The sequence below is a fragment of the Saccopteryx bilineata genome, chromosome 2 (genome assembly GCF_036850765.1).
Source record: "Saccopteryx bilineata isolate mSacBil1 chromosome 2, mSacBil1_pri_phased_curated, whole genome shotgun sequence".
NCBI classification, from domain to species: domain Eukaryota; kingdom Metazoa; phylum Chordata; class Mammalia; order Chiroptera; family Emballonuridae; genus Saccopteryx; species Saccopteryx bilineata.
Genome location: NC_089491.1, coordinates 10,421,551 through 10,447,110, shown reverse-complemented (window position 1 = coordinate 10,447,110; position 25,560 = coordinate 10,421,551). Strand labels below are relative to the sequence as shown.

The 25,560-nt window shown below is 40.1% G+C and overlaps 1 protein-coding gene across 2 annotated transcripts in view; it reads right to left on the bottom strand.

Moving 5' to 3' along the window:
* The window catches only part of SCAI (suppressor of cancer cell invasion), a 138,087-nt gene that overhangs the window by 27,895 nt on the left and 84,632 nt on the right, over positions 1 to 25,560 (bottom strand). For both annotated transcript variants that reach the window (XM_066256242.1, XM_066256243.1), the window contains exons 4-14: positions 23,749 to 23,844; positions 23,099 to 23,185; positions 21,596 to 21,694; positions 12,638 to 12,734; positions 11,596 to 11,694; positions 11,293 to 11,445; positions 9,403 to 9,504; positions 9,055 to 9,156; positions 8,412 to 8,490; positions 6,258 to 6,357; positions 4,126 to 4,207 (exon numbers count right to left, since the gene is read on the bottom strand). In XM_066256242.1, the coding sequence (XP_066112339.1) occupies positions 4,126 to 4,207; positions 6,258 to 6,357; positions 8,412 to 8,490; positions 9,055 to 9,156; positions 9,403 to 9,504; positions 11,293 to 11,445; positions 11,596 to 11,694; positions 12,638 to 12,734; positions 21,596 to 21,694; positions 23,099 to 23,185; positions 23,749 to 23,844 (1,096 nt within the window). The remainder of the gene's footprint in view (positions 1 to 4,125; positions 4,208 to 6,257; positions 6,358 to 8,411; positions 8,491 to 9,054; positions 9,157 to 9,402; positions 9,505 to 11,292; positions 11,446 to 11,595; positions 11,695 to 12,637; positions 12,735 to 21,595; positions 21,695 to 23,098; positions 23,186 to 23,748; positions 23,845 to 25,560) is intronic.

The following is a 25,560-nucleotide window of genomic DNA, read 5'->3' as shown; positions in this document are numbered from 1 at the left end:
TATTCACAATAATATAAGCACTAGCCTGACCAGGCAGTGGCACAGTGGATAGAGCGTCGGATTGGGATACGGAGGACCCAGGTTCAAGACCCTGAGGTCGCCAGCTTGAGCACAGGTTCATCTGGTTTGAGCAAAGCTCACCGGCTTGGACCCAAGGTCGCTGACTCGAACAAGGAGTTAGTCGGTCTGCTGAAGGCTCACGGTCAAGGCACATGAAAAAGCAATCAATGAACAACTAAGGTGTCGGAATGAAAAACTGATGATTGATGCTTCTCATCTCTCTCTGTTCCTATCTGTCCTTATCTATCCCTCTCTCAGACTGTCTCTGTAAAAAATAATAATAATAATATAAGCACTAGTCAGTGACTCAAAATTATGATATAAATTTACTGTGTGGATTAAAGCATGTAAAAGGTATAAATGTGAGTTGGGGCTGGGAAGAGGAAAGGAAGCTATACTGCTCTTCCATAATCAATACATAATGCCTAAAACTGAACACTCAAGAAATATCAATACTGGCCCTGGCCGGTTGGCTCAGCGGTAGAGCATCGACCCGGCGTGCGGGGGACCCGAGTTCGATTCCCGGCCAGGGCACATAGGAGAAGCGCCCATTTGCTTCTCCACCCCCCCCCCCTTCCTCTCTGTCTCTCTCTTCCCCTCTCGCAGCCAAGGCTCCATTGGAGCAAAGATGGCCCGGGCGCTGGGGATGGCTCCTTGGCCTCTGCCCCAGGCGCTAGAGTGGCTCTGGTCGCAGCAGAGCAACGCCCCGGAGAGGCAGAGCATCGCCCCCTGGTGGGCAGAGCGTCGCCCCTGGTTGGCGTGCCGGGTGGATCCCGGTCGGGCGCATGCAGGAGTCTGTCTCTCCCCGTTTCCAGCTTCAGAAATAGAAAAAAAAAAGAAATATCAATACCTGCCTGACCAGGCGGTGGCACAGTGGATAGAGTGTCGAACTGGGATGCGAAAGATCCAGGTTCAAGACCCCGAGGTCACCAGCTTGAGCACGGGCTCATCTGGTCTGAGCAAAAGCTCACCAGCTTGGACCCAAGGTCACTGGCTCAAGCAAGGGGTTACTTGGTCTGCTGAAGGCCCGCGGTCAAGGCACATATGAGAAAGCAATCATTGAACAGCTAACGTCTCAGAACAAAAAACTGATGATTAATGCTTCTCATCTCTCTCCGTTCCTGCCTGTCTGTCCCTACCTATCCCTCTCTCTAACTCTCTCTCTGTCTCTTTAAGAAATAAAAAATAAAAATCAATACCAGCATGTTATTTAGAAAAAAAGATGGTTAAATACCAAAATAACCAGCTAAAAATACATTGTGTTCACAAAGTCATGGTGCACTTTTGACCGGTCACAAGAAAGCAACAAAAGACGATAGAAATGTGAAATCTGCACCAAGTAAAAGGAACACCCCCTCAGTTTCTGTAGGATGATGTGGCAGCATGTGCGCATGTGCAGATGACGACGTAACACCGTGTATACAGCGGAGCAGCCCACGCCATGCCAGGCAAGATGTGGACGGTACAGAGGAAAGTTCAGTGTGTTCTGTGGCTCACTAAATTCGAATCCGTGACCAAAATGCGACGTGAATATCGGCGCGTTTATAACGAAGTGCCACCACATAGGAATCACATTACTCGGTGGGATAAGCAGTTGAAGGAAACCGGTAGTTTGGTGGAGAAACCCCGTTCTGGTAGGCCATCAGTCAGTGACAAGTCTGTAGAGGCTATACGGGATAGCTACCTAAGGAGCCCTAAAAAATCTGTGCGTGAGCCCACATCGAACTGCACTGAATAGGTATGAAACTGGGAGAGTTTTCCTTTTATTTGGTGCAGATTTCACATTTCTATCATCTTTTGTTGCTTTCCTGTGACTGGTCAAAAGTGCACCATGACTTTATGGACAGGCTGTATATAAATGATGGCCTTTGGAAAGAAGAAAAAGGGATGGTGCAAGAGAGCAGGAAACTGCAGTTTTCAGTAACAGCTGGTGGAACTTGCTCACACTTGTTCTCGCTTTTACAGCACACTGGAATTATACAGACACCTGACCCCCCCCCCTCCCAGTGAAGAACAGTCACAGGGGACAAGGGGTTTTGAAAAGGGCTCTGAATGTTTCTGATGCACAGAGAGTTGAGAACTATAGCTTTATACTACTATATGCATGAGTTACTTTGATAAAAATAAAAATGTAGTATTTAAATGGAGAAATCTACATGAAATGTTTGTTTATAGATGAAGATGCATTTAAAAACACATATATGTTCATAAAACATTCACAAGTATGAGACATACACAGCAAAGCAGGAACTCAAGAAATAATTCATCAGACTCACAGCTCTCTCCTTTTTCATTAGGAACTTGCAAAAAGGCAGTTTAAGACTTTTTACACATGCTTTGTGGAAAAAATAAATATCAGATACCTTCGTATGTCAACACCGAGTTGCATACTTAATTTAGAGGCGTTAAATGGTACCAATTCCTAAAAAGATCAAATTGGTCTGTGCCATGCTCTGATTTGCCTACTTGCACATGGACTCCCATTTCATTTCTGAAAATCAGTGTGTTCTGGCCAATTTAATTTTTTAGAGGGGTTATACTGCATATGCCATCAAAAGCAAACAGACAAAAAAAAATCCCACAACAACCTTTCCTATTACTCCACTGTTATCCTGGGTGTCAGAATACTAAAATCTAGAAGTAAATCATGGTACATAATTAAGTAACATTTCCAAGTATGCACAGTGGTGTTTTTTAAAAATCAGTAGCCAATGGTGCTATCAAATAATATCCAATTAAATTAAGAGCAATTACTAGATTGCTAAAATAGTCTCAATGCATGCTGGAGTATATAAGCAATGCCCTTGACCTGGGGCATCAACATATCCTGTCACATCCTTAAACTGTCACAAACAGTTCCTTCTCATTGACAAAGACACAGACTGCTTCCTTTGAATTCTGTGAAGGCACAAAAGGCCTAGCCTTCTCTGGCTGTCTACCTTTAAATGGGACAGCTCATAAACCTTTTCCTTCAGCAATCTCTCACCCCTTCTAAAAAGATTAAAAACTCATAGGTGATTTAAGAAAGCATACAGCTAATTTTCACAAAAATCAAAGTTGCAATGTTAAACCTGACAAAATAGGTAGCAGGGAATATGCTGAAAAGTTTAGGGTGGGTTGGATACTCATGGAATTCAGACTTTAAAAAGTGTAACCAAACATGAAAATTAGATGGGAAACATATGCTTGGGGTCAGCTCTCTTGGCTGCCAAACATCACCGCTGCCCTCGTGAAAGAAGCTTACCAATGCTTGCCTCTCTGTCTAATCATATGAACACCCACAACTGAAATAGTTTTAATTGGCAGTTTTAATATGCAGATTCCAGCATATTTCTGAACATATTGTTCACTAATGAAATATTCCAACTACATACAAAAGACTAAAAATTCCGTTTTCATTTTCCTGTAAATTACTATACTTTGAACTCTAATATCCTACTTCAAAAGTGTTTTGCTGCTGACATTCTTTATAGAATCATTGAAAAACACTTTTTCGATAGCAAAAAATAAGATAAAGGGTTTTCAAGTTCGATTCCCTGTTACTTATTTCAGTATTCAGGGCCATCTCTTTTTACTTATTGTCACAAATTTTTTAAATAAGTGCATTTAAAACAATTTATGTTGATATTCAATGACTGTAACTGTAAAACATGGGATAGAAATTTCACTTAATATCTAGTTGCTCAGTGTGTCGATGGGTAAAAAGTCTGAAAACTAGAAAATAAAGTGTGCCCGCATACTTCTACCTCTAGAAAAGAAAATTATTCTGGGTTATATAACAAAAATAAACCTTCCACCAGAGATGTTGAAAATCTTGCATTTTTTTTTTCCTGCAGGAAGATTTATTATTTTCCACTGAGTGTCCATTCATGTGTTTTCTTCTTGTTTCTATTCATAGCACCAGATCCTGACTAGCATGCACAACCTCAAAAGAAAAGAAAGACTAAATACAAACTGTGTAAAATGAAATAAAATAAAGCAAAATAAAAAGGCAAATGTTCAGATTGGTTGCCTGGGTGTGGAGCCATCAAGTCTAACAGGTGCCAGAGTGCTCACGGAACTCACCTTGTAGGCAACGCTGTTGGAGGAGTCCACGATGACAAACAGGGGCTTCCTCGTGAAAGGATAGAGGTCTCCCGGATGGAGGCTGGGGAAACAACAATAAGCGACTGAATCACTACACCGCCAAGTCTTAGAGTTTTTCTTCCTCACTTAAGAGTTTTTCTTCCTGCTCACACCTGCTTTTCATTGCAGCACCGAGAGAAAAACAAAGGTTAATTTAAGCAAAAGATAAAAAGTGTCTGTATCGTTTTATTTGGAGAAAAAAATCAAAGATAATTATTACTCAAGACTATTCAAGCTAAAGAGAAGTCTATATATTTGAAGATGGACTAAACACACAACGTGAAAATCTCAGAAGTCAGCATTTAGGCACCTGTTAGGTATCTAAAAGCCCCTTTACAAACATGTTTTGGAAAAAAAAGATATAACAACAAAGCCAGATTTGTATTTCAGTGAGTCTTTCAAAATCTATACCTATTTTAAAGATTTGTAATATTTCAAGCGACATCTTAATATTGCAGACAATAATGGGGGCTCCCCTTTTATTATTCTTTTTTTTTCTTTGTATTTTTCTGAAGCTGGAAATGGGGAGGCAGTCAGACTCCCGCATGCGCCCAACCGGGATCCACCCGGCCCGCCCACCAGGGGGCGATGCTCTGCCCATCCGGGGCATCGCTCTGCCACGATGCCACGACCAGAGCCACTCTAGCGCCTGGGGCAGAGGCCAAGGAGCCATCCCCAGCGCCCGGGCCATTTTTTGCTCCAATGGAGCCTCGGCTGCGGGAGGGGAAGAGAGAGACAGAGAGGAAGGATAGGGGGAGGGGTGGAGAAGCAGATGAGCGCTTCTCCTGTGTGCCCTGGCCAGGAATCGAACCCGGGACTTCTGCACGCCAGGCCGAGGCTCTACCACTGAGCCAACCGGCCAGGGCCAGCTTGGTTCTTCTTAAACATACAGATTCACTGGCCTACAGAGGCTTACTGGACCCAAAGGCTAAAGTCTGGTAACACGTATTTGAGAGCCACTGCTTAAGGAGGGCACAATTTTCAGCCCTGGCTGGATAGCTCGGCTGGTTGGGACATCATCCCGAAATGCAGAGGTTGCCAGTCCAATCCTTGGTCAGGGTACATGCAGGAACAGATCGATGTTCCTGTCCTGTCACACACACATACTCTCTCTCTCTCTCCCCCCTTCCCCCACTTCTTCTCTCTCTAAAATCAGTAAGTTAAAAAAATTTTAAAAAGAAGGGCACAATTTTGGTATGCATGCTCTTTCAAGCTTAGTGGACAATGTGTGTGTATAGATACATGCTGTTGTAACTGTAAATATAAACATATAAAATAATGTGTCAGTGACCAATATCATCAAATCTCAATATATTTCAAATACAAGTTTTTCTAATATAAATCATTTACAACTAAAGTCAGGGACAGCACCAAACCATACCCAGCTCTTATATATATTTATATAATTTGAAACATCTTCCTCTCTGCCCTCCCTTCCCCATTCTTTAATATAAACAGTTAACATTTTTATGCAACGTGCTATTAGAAATGCAGTTTCAAACAAGTCCAGTTCCTTCATAACCAGATTGCTATCTCTCAACTACAGAAATTCTAGAGCCAATAATGGCTCAACCAGTGAATGTGTTGTTCTTTAAAAAACAGCAACTTTAAGCTGCCAAAATAGCTCAGTTGGGAGAGCATTAGACCAGAGATCTAAAAATAGCAACTTTTATGGATGAATTCTACTTAAAGTCATAATTAAGTTCATTTGTGCTGTATTAATCAACAGAAGTTTATATTAACAAGTTTGTATTGATATTAACATGTATCATAATCCTGATGTTATGTATGTATATATTTACAGTCTCCTCCAATTTAAATGTAATTTTGCTCACTGAAAAGTGCCTGACATATAATTGATACTAAATGAAAATTTTAAAAAATATACATATAAGCCCCAAATTCTAATTTCTTAGGATAGTCAGAGACAAAATTATTGTGGAATCTACTAAGTGCTATTAATAGTAGCTTAAGAGAATATTTCTAGTACTAGAAAATGTCCCCATTTCACTTAATATTTCATAAGAGAAAACTATAATTTTTATAATAGGGAGAGGCATTACAATACATACCAGTGCATTTCTTTGTGGGATTGATTTCGTTTGTGGATGGCATCTCCATTTATAATATCTCGGTTACTATTAGTAAGTACCCCTCCGAAATCATAAGGACCTATGAAAACAAAGGGAAGAATCCTAGACTTCAATCAGAGAGGAACATTGTTCTGATGTTCAAAGGTATTATGTGAATCTCTCACTGATACAAGTAGAAGATAATTACAAAACATTTTGATTATTTTAAAATTTAACATTCTCATTTAATGCAGTATTTAAATGATTTCAGCATGTTGCCTATTTCAACATTTAAAAAAATCATTTAATTATTCATCAGTTCATCAAACAGAATATAATGAGAAACAAAACAAGAAGATACTGTATCCCACTATTCTAGGTAATAAAGGATGGAGATCTGGGATGCTCAAAATGACCTTTTCATTTCAAGCAAAATTAAAATCTTAGGTTGAACAGAATTATCTAAGTAAGAAATTGCAGACTGAAGTCCTAATAATCTTTTAAATATAATTTTAAGTAAGCCATTAATTTTAAAATATAGGAAAAATTTGGAGTAAAACTTGAAAATTTTCATCAACAATATCTTCATTTTTAGGAAAGAAGTGCTAAATTGGAGCATGTAAAAAACTCCCATTATTATCATTAGTAAACCAACCATTGTAGTTCTAGTTTTGAAGTAGCCATCTCCAACTAATCATATCAGTTAGTTAAATTCTTGTCTAAATGGAACAGCAACTGAGGGCTGTTAGGAATAATCTCTCTTGGAGGGCTATTCATTTAGAACCTACTGTATACTACTGCACTTTGAAAAAAGTAAAACAAGAGGTCAATACATTAAGCAGTGGCCCAGAAAATCTGATTCAACAGTAGATAAGACATGGAAATAATTTTATATATAAATAAAACCACTAACTTCACTATAAAAAATTAGCTTATGATTTCACATCACTTTTAATGCTGTTACAGTTTACCCCTTAAAAAATCGCTAAACTGCCCTGGCCAGTTGGCTCAGTGGTAGAGCATCGGCCCAATGTGTGCATGTCCCAGGTTCAATTCCCAGTCAGTGCACACAGGAGAAGCGCTCATCTGCTTCTCCATCCCTCCCTCTCTTGCTTCTCTCTCTCTCTCTCTCTCTCTCTCTCTCTCTCTTCTCTTCTCTTCCTGCAACCCTGGCTCGACTGGAGTAAGTTGGCCCTGGGTGTTGAGGATGGCTCCATGGTCTCCGCCTCAGGTGCTAAGAAGAGCTCAGATGCTGAGCAACAGTTACAGAGCAACATCCCGGATGGGCAGAGCATCGCCCCCTAGTGGGCTTGCTGGGTGGATCCCAGTTAGGGTGCATGTGAGAGTCTTTCTCTCTGCCTCCCCTCCTCTCACTGAATAAAATTAAAAAGCCACTGCACTGAAAAGACTCTGAGGTTTATTTTGTTTTGTTTTCATTTTAACACTTGAAGAGGATCTGCAGGTCATGCAAGGAAGATGATAGGGGCATGCACTGTATAAAGGAATGCAAATTTCAACAAACAGATGAGGAGGGAAATGTTAAGAATGTTTAAAAAATATTTCTTTGTCCAGACAAAGATTTAAATGCCTCATTTACATCCCAGTTACTCACCTATTCTGACCAACTGCATATATTCTGGACAGTTTTAAGTTTTTATTCTGAAACAGCATCCCAATATTTTACAGGTTGAACCCATAAAAACCAAATAAAGAAAGGACAGAAAATAAAATCATGACAAGGACTTGAACTTTCACAGTTACAAAAGTGTACTGATTTCTACAAAGACTTTCAGCCACAAGGAAGCCGCTGACCAGGTTTCCTCAAGCACTAGCAGCTCAGAAAAACCCAATGATGCAAAGTAGATCATCAGGCTTGGTTATTTCATATATATGTGTGCTTTTGGCAAAGCTGATAGTGAGGCACACAGTGAGCACGTGAATTTGCTGATGATTTGTAGACATCAATGTGTACTATTTCAGCAAATAGAATTCACTGAGATATCTATAAGATTGCCAATTCAACAAAGAGACCAGGTTTCCAATCTGGGGCCTCTCTAGAGAGCTGGAGATGGTCTATGGGCTATGGGCCACCGTCTTGTAGAAAATAAAGAGAATTCAAGCCCTGCTCACAGCAGGAGCATTCCTTTATTGTACCTTCACTATCAGAACGACCTGTGGGGAAAACGCCAGTGGCTGACAGGTAAATCAGAAGCACACTATTGGCAGGCAGCTCCTGAAATTTAAAAAAATCACATATACAAAACAACAAACAGGGATAACAACAGTTTTATTTAAAGCTCATGATATTTTAAAGTTGTGGGGACAAAAACCTAACCTAACATATTACTTCTCCAAGAGAAGAGTCTCTCTTGTTTTTGCAACATCTATCTATACAACAGAGATTCATTATTAATCTATAACCTGCAACTGTTGCGATTTGAAGACATTCCCTACTTAAAAACTCCCATCGTTTAGAGAATGTTCTCTGGAAAACTTGAAATGGAGAAGTAAAAGTCCTGCCTGTAGGTCTGAAGGACAAAATCCCCTCTATGGCTTTCTGAATTAGACTTAGGGAGGAATTCCCTACTCCTCATAGCTCTTCCAATGGCCAAAATATTTCCGAGCTGCTTGAATATGTAACAGGCTTATGCAACCTGCTCTTGTTTTTTAACGTCTGCAGTTTCAATTTCATATAGTACCGAAATTCCTGACTCAGATATTCAAAGGGAAGAGTGACTCTCACATTCCATTGAGGGCGCACTTTCCCCTATAGTAAAAAATACTGGATCATATATACCTTAAAAGATGCTGCTAAGAATGTGTACAGTTGGCTGAAGGTGGGTTTGTAGAGCAGGTACTTGTGGGGGTTTTCTCGCCTGGTGGGCTTGTCAGCTGATTCCTGTATTTATGCATAGAAAACAACATATATGCCAGCTGCATTTGACAGATGAACCATCAATGCCTCTCTTTACTACCCTCTTCATCAAATACCTTTTTGTTACTATTATTATGTTTATCTATATCTCCTGTATTTCATCAAGAGAGCTCTCTATTCACACCCACAGCACTTGTTCGATAATCACATTCCATGGGCAGCAGAAACAGGGAGAGTGTTGCCAAAATGTGCAAAAGTGGGGGAAGATACCTGCATTCCAGGCTTATTCATCTGGGAAGCTAAATTCATCGGCTCCCTCTCCAGGGCTTGTAACATCCGGAACATGTCAACAGTTAGTTCACTGAACTTAACCTGCAAGGGAAACAAACCTGACCATTAATGCAGAATGCAGACCTTGAAATGCTTAACCATATTATAATTCTTGATATTCATGTGTACTTGATGACATTGGGTATTTTCTTTTCCAGTATGCTATTACCAAAATTTTCAAGAGACAGAGGACTGAAAGAATTAGGCAGGGACACCCACATGCTTATCCTCTAGGTCAGTGGTTTTCACCTGCTGGTCCACAGGCCAGTCCTTCAGAAATTTTGGGCTGGTCCACGAGTGAGTTAACCACCCTGACGTTGTATGAAGATTACAGACCCAATCATCAGGGAGATTTCTGCCTTAGCGGTCCCCAAAGTAATCCGCCTATTTTCACCAATCCCCACGTGTAAAAAAGTTGAAAGCCACTTATCTAGATCCTACAACATTAACCTTTTTCTATTTACTTTATCACAGATCTCTCAATCTACCCATAGTCCTATCAATCCATCAATCTCAGGTATTTTTAGAAACAAATAAAAGTAGTTGTGTAAACAGAGACCTATATTAGGTCCTATAAAACATGTTAACTTTTAGAAAAACAATGAGGCTAAAATAAGGCTGTGGCCCATATTTCATAACCTCTTCGCTTCATTTGGTACTTTATAATGTTTAAGATTGTGTCCTTTTCTATTTTGAGTAATATTTCTATAGAACTTCAGGTACTATAATTAAACTTTTAATTTAGAAATTTGTGAATTAATGGTTGGAAAAGCACTAGAAAAAGTTAACAATAACAAAAATGACAGGTATAAGGAAGGATCTAAAATTAAAACTTGTATAAATAATGCATATAGAAAAATGTATTCACTGGTGACGTTTCTGATAAATAGCCCATAATCTCCCATAAATTACATTTCTAGTACATTAAACCATCATCATGGGACCATTCTGTCATGAAAAAAATATTTGCAATGTGCTTCTCACAAATGTACTTAAAAATAACCCCTCCCCCTTTTGCCTGATTATAAAATATACAGATTTAGAAACTTGTAAAAAAAGCAAAGAAGAAAAGATAGTTGTAAAGAAGAAAATAAAAATCACCTAGAATTCTGTATTCAGAGATAAACCTTTTATAATATTGAATTTCTTCTTGGTCTTTTTTCTATGCATATATGTAACAGACATTGTAAGATATGAAATAATTGTTTACACTTACCATATTATGAGTATCTTCCTTTGTGATTAAAAATTCTTTCTAAACCATTTAAATAACTGTAACAGTTCATTTATGGATAGACACAGCATAATTTATTTAATCATTTCCTCACAAATGATGTTAGGATATTTATAAGGAAATAATAATCCTGTAATAATCGAAAGCACTATTTTTCTTTTCTTTCTTTCTTTTTTTTTTTGTATTTTTCCAAAGTTGGAAACGGGAAGGCAGTCAGACAGACTCCCGCATATGCCCGACCAGGATCCACCTGGCACGCCCACCAGGGGGTGATGCTCTGCCCATCTGGGATGTCGCTCTGTCGCAACCAGAGCCACCCTAACGCCTGAGGCGGAGGCCACAGAGCCATCCTCAGCACCCGGGCCAACTTTGCTCCAATGGAGCCTTGGCTATGGGAGGGGAAGAGAGAGGCAGAGAGGAAGGAGAGGGGGAGGGGTGGAGAAGCAGATGGGCACTTCTCCTGTGTGCCCTGGCCGGGAATTGAACCTGGGACTTCCGCACGCCAGGCTGACGCTCTACCACTGAGCAAACTGGCCAGGGCGAAAGCACTATTTTTCAAAGTGGATTTTCAGTATAATTCCTTCACAATTCTTTACCTGATTATTACAATTACCAATAATGAGTGCGTCAGCCAGAGACAGCTGTCCCACAATCATGCCCTGCTCCAGTAAGGGGGCTCCTGTTTCCGCAAGGCGGTTGGAAGTGATGACAATGGTATTATCATCATTCAGTACCATCACAGGGTCTGCCTGGAGAGAAAAGCAGTAAGCAGTTGGTGGCCAAGACAAGATGTCAGTAGAATAACTTATTCTTTCTTTATATACACATACAATAAAAATATATACTACAGAGAATTTACTTATTCAAAACTACGACATGCTGTCTTCTCAAAAACTGACCTCAATGAAAGCTGCGACTTCTTGAAGCACCAGGTTCCACTCCACCTGATCTTCAGTATTAAAGCGGTGAGTATAATCTTCAATTTCATCGGACAATTCCTGATTGTGAAATTTCACAAAGAGAAGAAAAGACAGCTATATAGTACCATATTCCTGACAGAAACTGAGATAGTTGAGAAGTTTGATTATCAATCTGCAGTCTCAACTATAACCAAAACCAAAGAATGAAAACCATATAGATTTATTTCAAAATCAAAAACTCCAGATTTATGCATCAGTAAGACCTTTATAGAAGTCCACAGAGACCATTACCTTACTCAGTGCCATGTCGGCAATGACTTTATTGGTATAAAACTCTTAAAGGTAAAACCCCAAATTTTTAACATTCAAAAAGTTAATGCTGTCTAGCTGATTTTCTTTGGATGTATATCATGCTGGTTTTATCCAGAAATAGTTAACAATAACTAGTAGTGGAGGAAGACAAGAGGACTTGTCAAAACCAGTATGTTATACCTGAGTACCAAAAGTTAAGAAGTGTGCCGGCTGATATGCCCACCTGCACACAGACGGTGGCGAGTGCGGCGTGCACCCCTTACAGGGGGTCAGCGAGTCCCGAGTGGCTGAGTTAGTGAAGGAGACACTGACGCAGACACACTAAGGGATGAAAATAACCAAACTCTTTCACAAAACTTTCGTAAAACAGCAAGTCCTTTTTCTTGACCTAACGTTTCAAGTATTTTCTCTTAAACTAAATAGTTTAACTTCTGTTTGCATTTCCCAACCATCCACTGATGGATGGTGAAATATAAAACATGATGGGACAAAAGTAAGGAATTAAGATAACTATTTCTGGTCACTGTGTGTGTTTGAAAAATGAAAAGAGTTGAAAAAAATTTTATCACTATCCTCATCAGAAGTTACTATACTTTGAATGCTATAATGATTTCGATATAGCAAAAATTATTTTAACCTTAAATCTGTTTTTAAAAAACAAAATTAACCATACAAAATTAGATATTTAATTATTTTAAAGCACATTTACCTTCACCAGCTCCTTCACAACATCCATTTTGTTGAGAAGAAGACAAACTACTATAAATCTTGCATAGTATCGTAGTTTCTTCACTACCAACTCAGGTCTATGGTAGATAAATGGAAAATTACTCATTAGATTAAAAAAGAAAATAGGCTTTATGATTTTTCCCCAACTTTCCTATAGCTATTAAACTCTTTTGACCTCATTTTTTTTTAAATTTTTTTTTAATTTATTCATTTTTTTTTAGAGAGGAGAGGGAGAGACAGAGAGAGAGAAGGGGGTAGGAGCTGGAAGCATCAACTCCCATATGTGCCTTGACCAGGCAAGCCCAGGGTTTTGAACCGGCGACCTCAGCATTTCCAAGTCGATGCTTTATCCACTGCGCCACCACAGGTCAGGCCTCTTTTGACCTCATTTTGCAGTTATAAACGTTTCTGTATATAACCTATAGTCTTAACACATTTCTTACTGATTCATTATGTAACTCATTCATCCAACAAGTATCTACTGAGAACTTACTATAGGTGCACCAGGCACTATGTTAAGGGCAAGAAGTACAGTGGGAAAGAAAACCCCAGAACTAATAACACAGTCTGTTCTTCACATATCTTTTCTTTAAAACATCTTTTTAAGATTTTAATTATTTATTTTAGAGAAGGGGGCGAGAGAGAGAGAAAGAGAGAGAGAGAGATAAGGGGAGAGGAGAAGGCAGCATCAACCGTCATATGTGTCTTGACCAGGCAAGCCCAGGGTTTCGAACTGGCGACCTCAGCATTCCAGGCTTTATCCCCTGTGCCACCAAAGGCCAGACCTTCACAGATCTTACAGACAGAAAAGTATTTAAAATATAGCAGAGACACATAAATCCTGAAAACACAGTGGAATACGTGTAATAGAAGGAGAAATAAGGATGCTATTTGAACCCACAGGACTGGATCCTGAGTGAGAGCAGATTTCCCAGAGAGAGGGTTTAAGTTAAGCCTATATATAAGGAAGAGTAGAACCCGACCAGGTGGTGGCGCAGTGGATAGAGCATCAGACTGCGATGCAGAGGACCCTGGTTCGAGACCCCAAGGTCGCCAGCTTGAACGTGGGCTCATCTGGCCTGAGCAGAAAGCTCACCAGCTTGGACCCAAGATCGCTGGCTTGAGCAAGGGGTTACTCTGTCTGCTGAAGGCCCGCAGTCAAGGCACATATGAGAAAGCAATCAATGAACAGCTAAGGCAGGGGTTGAGAACCTATGGCTCATGAGCCAGATGTGGCTCTTTTGATGGCTGTATCTGGCTCGCAGACAAATCTTTAATAAAAAAACAAACAAACGTTAAATATATAAAACATTCTCATGTACTACAACCCATTCATTTCCTACCGCTCATGTTCATGGTTACAGGTGGCTGGAGCCAATCACAGCTGTCCTCCCGGACAACACCAAATTTTTATTGGATAATGCCTAACGTACATGGGTCGTTGTATGGCTTTCACGGAATTACATTTTAAAATCTGTGGCGTTCATGGCTCTCTCAGCCAAAAAGGTTCCCGACCCCTGAGCTAAGGTATCGCTACGAAAAACTGATGATTGATGCTTTTCATCTCTCTCTGTTCCTGTCTCTCTGTCCCTATCTATCCCTCTCTCTGACTCTCTGTCCCTGTAAAAAAAAAAAAAAAAAAGAGTAGAAGATAAGAGGCAGAAAAATAACAGGTGAAAAACGTTTTAGGAAGAATATTCTTTGTTTTGAAATCTTATTTTTCTATTAGCCTCACCAAGCCAGTTTGCCTGTTTTTCGTGTTTACATGCCATAACGTTTTCTGTCCCTTTGCTTTCAAGTACCTGTTCTAATTCATTCATTCTTCATTCATTCATTCATTCATTCATTCATTCATTCATTCATTCATTCATTCTAGGAGGAGGAGGAGAGGCAGAGAGACTGACTCCTGCATGTGCCCTGACAGGGACACAGCTGGCAAGCCCACTGGGGGGCGATGCTCTACCCATCTGGGGACCTTGCTCTGTTGCAACCGGAGCCATTTTAGTGCTCGAGGTGGAGGCCATGGAGCCAGCCTAGCACCCGAGGCCAAGTCGCCCAAGCCAATCAAACCATGGCTGTGGGAGGGGAAGAAAAAGAGAGAGAGAGAAAAGGTGGAGGGGGAGGGGTGGAGAAGCAGATGGTCCCTTCTCCAGTGTGCCCTGAAAGGAATCGAATCTGGGACTATCACAGGCTGGGCTGATGCTCTACCACTGCGCAAACTGGCCAGGACCCTGTGTTCTTTTATTTTAAGACATCTTTTGTAGACAGCATATGGTTAGGTCTTGCTTTTTTATGCACTATGACAACCTCTGCCTCACAGACTCAGGTCCTCTGGGTTTGCATCTCCACCTTGCTGTATTTCTTTTTGATTTGCCTCTTCCATGTTTGTATTCCTCTATTGTTCCTTTCTTGCTTTCTTTTCAGTTAATCTAATATATTTTAGTGTATATTTTTTAGATCTTCTATTGGCTTCTCACCTATACTTCTACATTACTGTTCTTTTAGTGCTGCTAGGTGTAGTAAAATACATCCTTAACTTATCAAAGGCTGTTTAAGATCAATATTGCATCTCTTTACACCTAACCCTTATCAATCCAAACCTGACATTCCCAAGTTTCACTTCCTGCTTACCACATCTCACATAACAAATATAAATAACTATACTTTTCGTATGTTTGACATTTTCCATAAAACTTCAAAAATTCCTCTTTGACCCATGAGTTATTTAGAAATGTGTCTACTAATTGACAAATTTATTGAGTTTTAAAAACCATGCTTTCATTTTTCATTTTCTTTTTTTTTTTTAAGATTTTATTTATTCATTATAGAGAGGGGAGAGAGAGAGAGAGAGAGAAGGGGGAGGAGCAAGAAGCATCAACTCCCATATGTGCCTTGACCAGGCAAGCCCAGGGTTTTGAACCGACAACCTCAGCGTTTCTAGGTTGACGCTTTATCCACTGCGCCACCACAGGTCAGGCTCATTTTTCATTTTCAATGGAATTGCTCCATAGACAACATAACTTGACAAATTACTAAAACCGGTTTGTGGCAAGTATGTCAATTTCACAAACATTTCATATAAGCTCGAAAATTAAGTACATTTACTTACTGTATGCAGTTATAAGTACAATATAAATTTTAATTATGTTACTCAAATATTATCATTTTTGTCTTCCTGATGTATAAATCATTAAATATGGTATATTTAAAATCTCCTTGTATATTAGACCATTTTCAATTTACCCCTGAAAATACGCCACTTTTTGCTTATCATGCTACATTGGGTATATATAGAGTGGGGCAAAATTAGGTTTACAGTTGTGAGTACACGAAACACAGAGTTTAGTTTCACATTACTTATTAAGTATCGTATTATTTTCCATATGAACAACTGTAAACTCACTGTTGCCCATATTATACATGTTTGTTTATTTATTTATTTATTTTTAGTGAGAGAGAGAGGGAGAGAGACAGATAAACAGACAGGGACAGACAGGAAGGGAGAGAGATGAGAAGCATCAACTTGTAGCTGTGGCACTTAGTTGTTCATTGATTGCCTTGACAGGGGGGCTGCAGTCAAACCAGCGACCTTGGGCTCAAACCAGCAACTTTGGGCTTCAAGCCAGCAACTTTGGGCTCAAGCCAGCTACCATGGGATCATGTCCATGATCCAACGCTCAGCCAGAGACCTTGCGCTCAAGTTGGAGACCCCGTGCTCAAGCCAGATGAGACTGTGCTCAAGCTGGATGAGACTTTGGGGTTTTGAACCTGGGTCTTCAGTATCTCAGGTCAATGCTCTATCCACTGTGCCACCACCTGGTCAGGCCCATCCTGTACATGTTTAGAATTTTTATATCTTCCTGATATATTCCTTTTATCATTATAAAGTAAGCCTTTATCCTTAATAATACTTTCCTCCTCAAATATAAATAATGTACACATAAACATAGCAGCATTCCTTTACATAATGTACACATAAACATAGCAGTATTCCTTTCTCTTAGTATCTGTTTCATTCATCCTCCTATGTAACATCTGAGGAGGATCTCTTGTAAAAAGTATATTACTGGATTTTTCTTAAAGAGGCATACTGATGCCTGACCAGGTGGTGGCGCAGTGGATAGAGCGTCGGACTGGGATATGGAGGACCCAGGTTCGAGACCCCGAGGTCGCCAGCTTGAACGTGGGCTCATCTGGTTTGGGCAAAGCTCACCAGCTTGGACCCAAGGTTGCTGGCTTAAGTAAGGGGTCACTCAGTCTACTGAAAGCCCACGGTCAAGGCACATATGAGAAAGCAATCAATGAACAACTAAGTTGTTGCAACGAAAAAATGATTGATGCTTCTCATCTCTCTCTGTTCCTATCTATCCCTCTCTCTGATTCTCTCTCTCTGTTAAAAATAAAAAAGGCATACTGATAACCTTTTACTTTTACCTAAGAAGTTTAGAGCACTTTCATTTACAGACTGTTAGACTCCCGCATGCGCCCGACTGGGATCTACCCGGCACGCCCACCAGGGGGCGTCGCTCTGCTGCGACCAGAGCCACTCCAGTGCCTGGGGCAGAGGCCAAGGAGCCATCCCCAGCACCCGGGCCATCTTTGCTCCAGTGGAACCTCGGCTGCGGGAGGGGAAGAGAGAGATAGAGAGGAAGGAGAGGGGGAGGGATGGAGAAGCAGATGGGTGCTTCTCCTGTGTGCCCTGGCTAGTTATATATTTTTAATATATATTCCTTTTGTATCTTTTATTGTAACAATCATAATTTTATTATTCCTTTTTCTCACCCATCTACCTGTTCTGAAGTTACACATTTTCCTTAGGTTCTTTAAAAATATTTTTCTTAATATTTTAACAAGCAAATTTTACTCTGAGGTTCTTCTGAAAAATAAATGGATCTTATTAGTATGGTTTTAATTCTTTATGCTCTTTCTTGTTTCATGTTACAGTTCTCCAGGATTTGGCCCAATTACATCTTAATAATGTAAATAACCATTATATTACAATGATTATGGTCTGCTTTTTTAAGGAAACAAGGAGAAAGCTTTTCTCACCAATCCTTGTGTATCATCCCTTCTTTCTAATTTCAGTTTTCCTCTCCCTAAAGAAATCCTTAGTAGGTCTTTTATCACCAAAACCACCATCCTCCTGCAAGCTTGCTACAGCACGGCCACAGGGCTAATGATGGGGGTGTGGGGGAGTAATTTCCTTACTTTCTTGCTAGCTAAACTGTCCATTTAAAGGGATGACAGCTCTGTTTTACCCAGCATTTCCAGGATTATCTAGCCTACCACGTCAGAAATACAATTCAAAACAGAAGAAAAATTTGTAGAAGGAAGACGTCAATTCATACTTAAAATACTGACATGGCAATTCTTTAGTATTTGATCAAAATAAAATAGTTTTTATGAATCTATACCACAGATTATACAAGTATGTACCAGAGATTACACAAACATATATTGAATGGGAGATTGGCAAACATTCTGTAAATGACTAGACAGTAAATATTTTTGGCTTTGCAGGCAACATGTGTCTATAGCATATTTATCTTTTCTTTATTCACAACCCTTTATAAAGATAAAAACAACTCTAAGCTACTAGACAGCACAAAACAAGCCCTGTTTCCTGACCTCTGTATGAAATAAACATATGGAAGTGGTAGATGCGTTCTTTTCGGAAACCACTGTGCTGAGCTGAAGCAAAGTACAGGGAAAATATGTCAGTTCTATCCACTCCCACAAGGGAGGCATCCCAACCGAGCCTGAACTTCGGAATCCACGGCCCCCTGCCTACTGTCTGGCTCCCATCAAACTGCAGAAGAAAAGGTCATTCTGTGACCCTCACTCGAAAGATGCATACCAAGTCCTCCTCATAAACACCACTCCTAGGAAACACCCAGGTCTTCAAGTTTAGACTCACATTTCCCACTACCAGAAAACTTCTAATACTGTCAACATTGAGGTGGACATAACCATCTCCTGACATGGTTCTTGTGCTACCCCAGAACTGCAGCCCCATCCAACCTATCAGGCCCACTCCTTGTAAGATACCAACTCTATACATTTGCCAGAGAAACTGTTTTGCCAGGTGGCTAAGTGCAACATCACTCCCCAACCTCTGTGTACTGAGACACTTTATCTTCTCCATCTCTAACCAGGGTCAGCCTCAGCATTTGCAGCAATAGGGGTTGGCAGTTCCTAGGACAAGTAATAATGGTTTAACATCTCCCTTTACTAAACAGGATGGGCCCATGAATGAGACATTATGAGAGTTGTCTATGCTTAGTGACAGGCAGTTACCTGGTGATTGCTATACTATAGCATTCCTCCTGGCACTGACATAATCCTTACACACTGAGAGTGCAGAGAGAATTTGACCCTTTGAGGAGAGATTTTTGCCTGTTAAAGCAACTGTGATATTGTGGAATATATTCCTGCTTAATTTTAACCTACTGGCTGTTGATTTTAGAAGCTATCTACCAGTGTTAACTTGACTGACCCCTTGCCCTGTGTGAACTAAGAAACAAACAACGTACCACTGAACAAAGTCCTCCCAGAGAGGAAGGTCATGTTTTAGATTGTGCTTTGATTTTAATTTAGTGTCTTTAAGGCAAGAGATTTTGTCATCCTGGTTCCAAATATCCTCCCTCTGTTCATCTGCCCTGCTCTAGGAGGCAGTACAGGAAAACAACTGATGTGCAGTGTTTGCTATTAGATAGAAAATGATTTTCACAAATCAAACTATTGGGTTTCAAGTCAAAGGGTCTAAGGCCAATTTTCCTTTTGGCAAACTGGAAAAGTGAATTACACAAGGTCTTTTATTATTACTTAAAATAGTTATTTGCTGATAAAACGTTACATAGCCCTTTTGCATATTCTTAGAGATAACAATTTATCTTACTAAGAATTCAGAGAAATTGTACAACATAAATGCAAAAAAGGGGAGGGGACAGAGGAAATATATCTGTCGTGAATATATGTAAAGCAAATCCCCTGGCCGGTTGGCTCAGCGGTAGAGCGTCGGCCTAGCGTGCGGAGGACCCGGGTTCGATTCCCGGCCAGGGCACACAGGAGAAGCGCCCATTTGCTTCTCCACCCCTCCGCCGCGCTTTCCTCTCTGTCTCTCTCTTCCCCTCCCGCAGCCAAGGCTCCATTGGAGCAGAGATGGCCCGGGCGCTGGGGATGGCTCTGTGGCCTCTGCCTCAGGCGCTAGAGTGGCTCTGGTCGCAATATGGCGACGCCCAGGATGGGCAGAGCATCGCCCCCTGGTGGGCAGAGCGTCACCCCTGGTGGGCGTGCCGGGTGGATCCCGGTCGGGCGCATGCGGGAGTCTGTCTGACTGTCTCTCCCCATTTCCAGCTTCAGAAAAATGAAAAAATGAAAAGAAAAAAAAAAAAATAAAGCAAATCATAAGAAAATCTGAAAGAAAGTAATTGATGGGACTTTCTACAGGAGAACGAAGGAAGGCAATGACAAGAAGGCTTCAGCATCTACATACCTCACTCGTATCAAACAAACTCCTCTAGACAAGTCTGAACAAGATTTGCAAGGGCATGAAGGGACTTACAAGAGTGGGGCTTTCCAACAAATGCTGCTGTGGAAAGCTATGACAGCCAACCACAGTGTCCTTTAAAAAAACATGTCAAAACTATGTTTTCTTCTAGTGCTAAGATAATATAATCTTTTCGCTATATAATGACTGTGAGTTCTACTGCCGGTAACAGAGAGGATATTTACGTCTTCTAGGCCTAAGCTTTCTCTTCCAACAATTCCTGGAACATCAGCAAGAAAGATTCTCCAGCAGATCCGCAGTTTTTCTCACAATTCCACACTCATCTGGAACTAATAACATCACCGTCTATATGTACCCCAAGATGTCTGTAACTCCCACGGGAAGATAATCAACTGAAAGAAACAGAGTGCACCTGTACACCTTCTTTTCTCTTTCATTATCCCATTGACCACGCTGCCAGATATGTAAGTACTCAATAGCTTACTGCTGGGAATTGATGAATTCCACCAGATTTCCCCCCTAAAAACTACATGACAGTATTGGGTTTATAAAATAAAATTCAAAAGTGCCTTTTCATTAGTCTTACATGACAGCTGTCAATAGGTTTTTGAATGTGTATGAGTTAAGAGTACACAGGCTAGCCTGACCAGGTGGTGGCGCAGTGGATAGAGCATCAAACTGGGATGTGGAGGACTCAGCTTCAAAACCCCAAGGTCGCCGACTTGAGCACAGGCTCATCTGGTTTGAGCAAGGCTCACCAGCTTGGACCCAAGGTCGCTGGCTTGAGCACAGGCTCATCTGGTTTGAGCAAGGCTCACCAGCTTGGACCCAAGGTCGCTGGCTTGAGCACAGGCTCATCTGGTTTGAGCAAGGCTCACCAGCTTGAGCCCAAGGTCACTGGCTTGAGCAAGGGGTCACTCGGTCTGCTGTAGCTCCCTTGGCCAAGGCACATATGAGAAAGCAATCAGTGAACAACTAAGGTATCGCAACAAAGAATTGGTGCTTCTCAGCTCTCTCTCTTCCTGTCTGTCCCTCTCTCTGTCTCTGTCACAAAATAAAACAAACAAAAAAAGAGTACACAGGCTAAAAAGAACTAAGGTTATCAGCTAAGCCTCACTATGCAGTTGTTTCTTGTCAACGAAACTTGTGTGACCACAATCTCTTCTAAAGAAGTAATCCACCCTTCCTTTGTACTCTGTCTATACTAGTACTGTGATGTCTGTTATAATACCTATAATATTTATTCCTATTAGGTAACATATACCTACACGCTTAAGAAGACCTGGTACATAGTAGGCACTCCATAAAAACTATTAAATGAATAAAAGTTATAAACAAATGTTTGCATTTCTGTATTATTTGCACACAAACTAAAAATGTTAAGTGTCTCATCTTCCTGTCTCTAAAAACAGTAAGTGCATACCATACCTGTCTTCTTTATTGACTTGAGAATAATAAGATCTCTGTCTGATTGCAGAATAGAAGGAGAAAGCTTCATTCAGATAGCTGGTCTCAGATGTGCGTAAGCTATGAGAAAAAAAAATCTTTACATTTGACAGTGTCTCAAATTCTTCACCATAATCAATACTTGTTCCATTATTCCTCTATTCCTCTTCATGAGGGGATGGGAATGACTGTCCTAAATTTGAATAAGCAAAGCAATATTCACATCACCCTTAAAATGTATAAAAATAATAACAATTATAATTTTAAAAGTGTCTCCCCTCTGTCCCCAACCCTTTTTGGATGGCAACTCAAAGTATACATTATTCTTATTCTTCGAAGGGACTCTCCAAACAGCATTTTACCCAGTTATATCTTTTCGCCCAGGACCAGACCTTCCATACAAAATTCATACACAGTCACTTGTCCATTGACTCATTCCTTTTTTTTCCCCCCACAGGATTCAGAAATGGATTAATCCATTTTAATCTTCAGAGGATGCTGATGAAGTAGGTTCTTTGTTTAAAGAACTGGGTGAAAGAGGTGAAAGGATTATGAAGTACATATTGATCATTACAGAATAGTCACGGGGATGTAAAGTACAGCGTAGGAACTATGGGCAATAATACTGTAATAACAGTATGGTGTCTGGTGGGTACTGGAAATATAGGGAAACACTCTGTAAAGCCTACAATTGTCTAATCACTATGCTATACACCTAAAACCAATATAAAATCATACTGAAAGTAAACTGCAATTTCAAAAATTTTAAAATAAATTAATAAAAATATTTTTTAAATTCTGGTTTTACAAAGGACTTAAGAAAATATGCTACCCAAAGGAGTGATTTAAATGGTGGGAATTCTGGTGGCATGCCAAAGGACAGGATGAGAAAGGGATTTTCTGGCCTATCAGTTTACCCGTGGTCCAAGCCTTCTTACGGTATACCTGATAATACTTCATGATAATGAAGTTTAGGGTCCTAAAAGGAGTTCTCTTCTTTCCTTGACTCGTGGGTGAGACTACATAGATGCTATTGTTCCAAGGATATAATCAGAAGTGTCCTCACATACTTCATGTAACCTTTTAGACATATCCTACAAGAATGAGTTTTAAAATATCCTCCTGAAAACCACTCAAACATACAAGTTACGATATGTCTCTGCATAGTATCAAGATTTAAGTGAAGCCATTAAGAACTATAAATTCATTTATCTCAAACCAAGATCATACTCGTTTAAGTTATAACTAAGTCTGGCCAAATGAGCCGTTTGGAAGGTGAACCTTTGAAGCAAATGATGTTACTTTGATTACGGAAGATCATTTTATAACACGATCTTGATCAATATGATCTGACTTACAAAATAAAGGTTTCATGTGTAACTCCTTAGTTTTTCCTCCAAACCAATAAGTATATGCCATGCATACTTCTGCATGCTGCATTTAAATCAGGACAATGCTTAATTTTTCCATATGCAATTCACTTACTAATAATGGTAGTATAGCTGCCCAATCTTAGAAGCAATTTCCCCTATTTGCCACCGCTTCAAGCCATACCGATTATCCAAGACTTGTCTGTTTATACAGGAAATAAGAAAATAGAAATAAGAGACAATAAATTTCAAAAATAACCAAATCTGTAAACTTAATAGGATACAATAATACCCAATTCAGCATAAAATTTTAAATTCATAAACTCAAATTCTTGAATTTTTCATGAATGTCAACAGAATCATTCAATTAAGTTAAAAAAGCATTTATTAGATTTCTATTTAAAGTATGTTGAAATATAAAAAGAAACTTCTTTGAGCCAGATTCAAGAAAATTGGAAGCAGCATCCCCAAATAGTTTTGGCCAATAAACAATAGCTAGTTTAGAATGAAACCACGAATCAGTCACGCTATATCAAAATTAATCTGAGCCATTTCTGATATAGTAAGTATTATCTTTAAATATCAGAACATTACATTTTAAAACCTTAAATAAACAGAGAACAATCCATTTATTTTCACTGGGGCCAGGAAGATAGAAAACATCAAGATGCACCCAGAAATAAAAAGCACCGAGGTAGTAAAAGTCAAAAGTGGGATTAATGTAAAGTGGAGCTTCACTCTACTTTAACTGTAAAATTCCTTTACCGGTGCTGCTGCTGGAATTTCCAGAGTTTGGTGTAAACATCAAAAGTTCTTCCAAAATATGACTGCCACTGCTTCTGCCCATATTGTGGCAAATCTCTGTAAGAATAAATACACACACACAAAAAAAAAAAAGAATAAATACACATATATAATTTTATTTTATTTCACTTACTTTTATTCATTTTAGAAGAGAGAGAGAGAAGGAGGAGAGGAGCAAGAAGCATCAACTCCCATATGTGTCTTGACTAGGCAAGCCCGGGGTTTTGAGCCGGCAACCTCAGTGTTCCAAGTTGATGCTTTCTCCACTGTGCCACCACAGGTCAGGCCACATATATTAATTTTAAATCTCATGCTATTTGGAAACTAAGTCTTGTGATGGCACAGACTGGATAGATTTTAAAGGATTTGCATTTAGGCTTTCTTTAAAAAAAAAAGTTAATAAATTTTGGAGCAGGATCACTCTGTAACAAGGGTCCAGCGCACGTTCCTTCCTGTTCTTCCCCTCACCTCTGACAGTTCATTCTTAGTTTCCTATGAGGTTTCTAGCACACTATTTATTCCCTGTTCTCTGGGGTGATCTTATTTGGAACTCATTTATACAATGACTCAAATGTTTATCTTCATCTAAGAATCCAGCACATTGAAAAACATTGCCTTAAGTACTCTAGAAGTGAATGTGCAGGAAGTATTATTCTCAACTATCCACTCCTCCCCTCCTCATAGGTGAAACTATATAGCACCTCATCTTTAGGCCCGATAACTATAGTACATCCTTAGAGACAAGTACCTCCCCTACCATGCAGACACCAGAACTGGCCATATAACTTGCTTCGGCCAATGAAATATAACTGTAAATTATTACATCAGCCCTAGTCAGTTGGCTCAGTGGTAAAGCATCATGCCAGTGTGTGGTTGTTCTGGGTTCAGTTCCTGGTCAGGGCATACAGGAAAAGCAGCCGTCTTCTTCTCCACCCCTCACCCTCTCCATTCTTGCTCTCTATCTCTCTCTTCCCCTACTGCAGCCATGGGTCGGTTGAAGCAAGTTGGCCCTGGTTGCTGAGAATGGCTCCATGGCCTTGCCTCAAGCACTAAAATAGCTCAGTTGCTGAGCAACGGAGTAATGCCCCAGATGGTCATCACCTGGTCGGGGTGGGGGAGCTTGCCAGGTGGATCTTCGTTGGGGCGCATGTGGGAGTTTGTCTTTCTGCCTCCTCACTTCTCACTTAAAAAAAAAAAAACTATTACACCATGTCTGAGAAGAAGACTTAAGAGGTATTACATGGGTCTGCATCTTCGTTTTTCCCTTTGATCTAAAACCAAGATAAGGAGCACAGACTAAGACACATTTCACAGAGCCTTGGAACTACGTACAACTTGTAGGTAACAGGGGAGCTAGAGATAAATCATTACTGTAGTAAGTCATTAAAATTTTGGAGTGGTTACCACATCCTTACTGAGGAAAAGCCAGTAGAGAAACTGGTACCAGGAGTGGGTTACTGCCATAACAAATATATCACATTGTGAGACTGGCTTTGGGGGTGAGCGGCAAGTGGCCGTCGCCAAAGACTGTAAAAATGATGACATATAACAGCAGCAGAACTGCATTTGCCAGCAATACCTTGGAAAGCAGATAATGTGACTGATGAACTTGTGGATTTATAGGAAGAAGCCAAGAGATGGTATGCTACTAGCCCTAGAGATGCTATTAGCTGTGCCTAACAAAATACAAGAAATAAAGGAACTCAGCAAAGAACTAGCTGCAAGCAGGGATGGAAAGGAAAAGAGAAAATTCACAAATTCCAGAACTGGAAG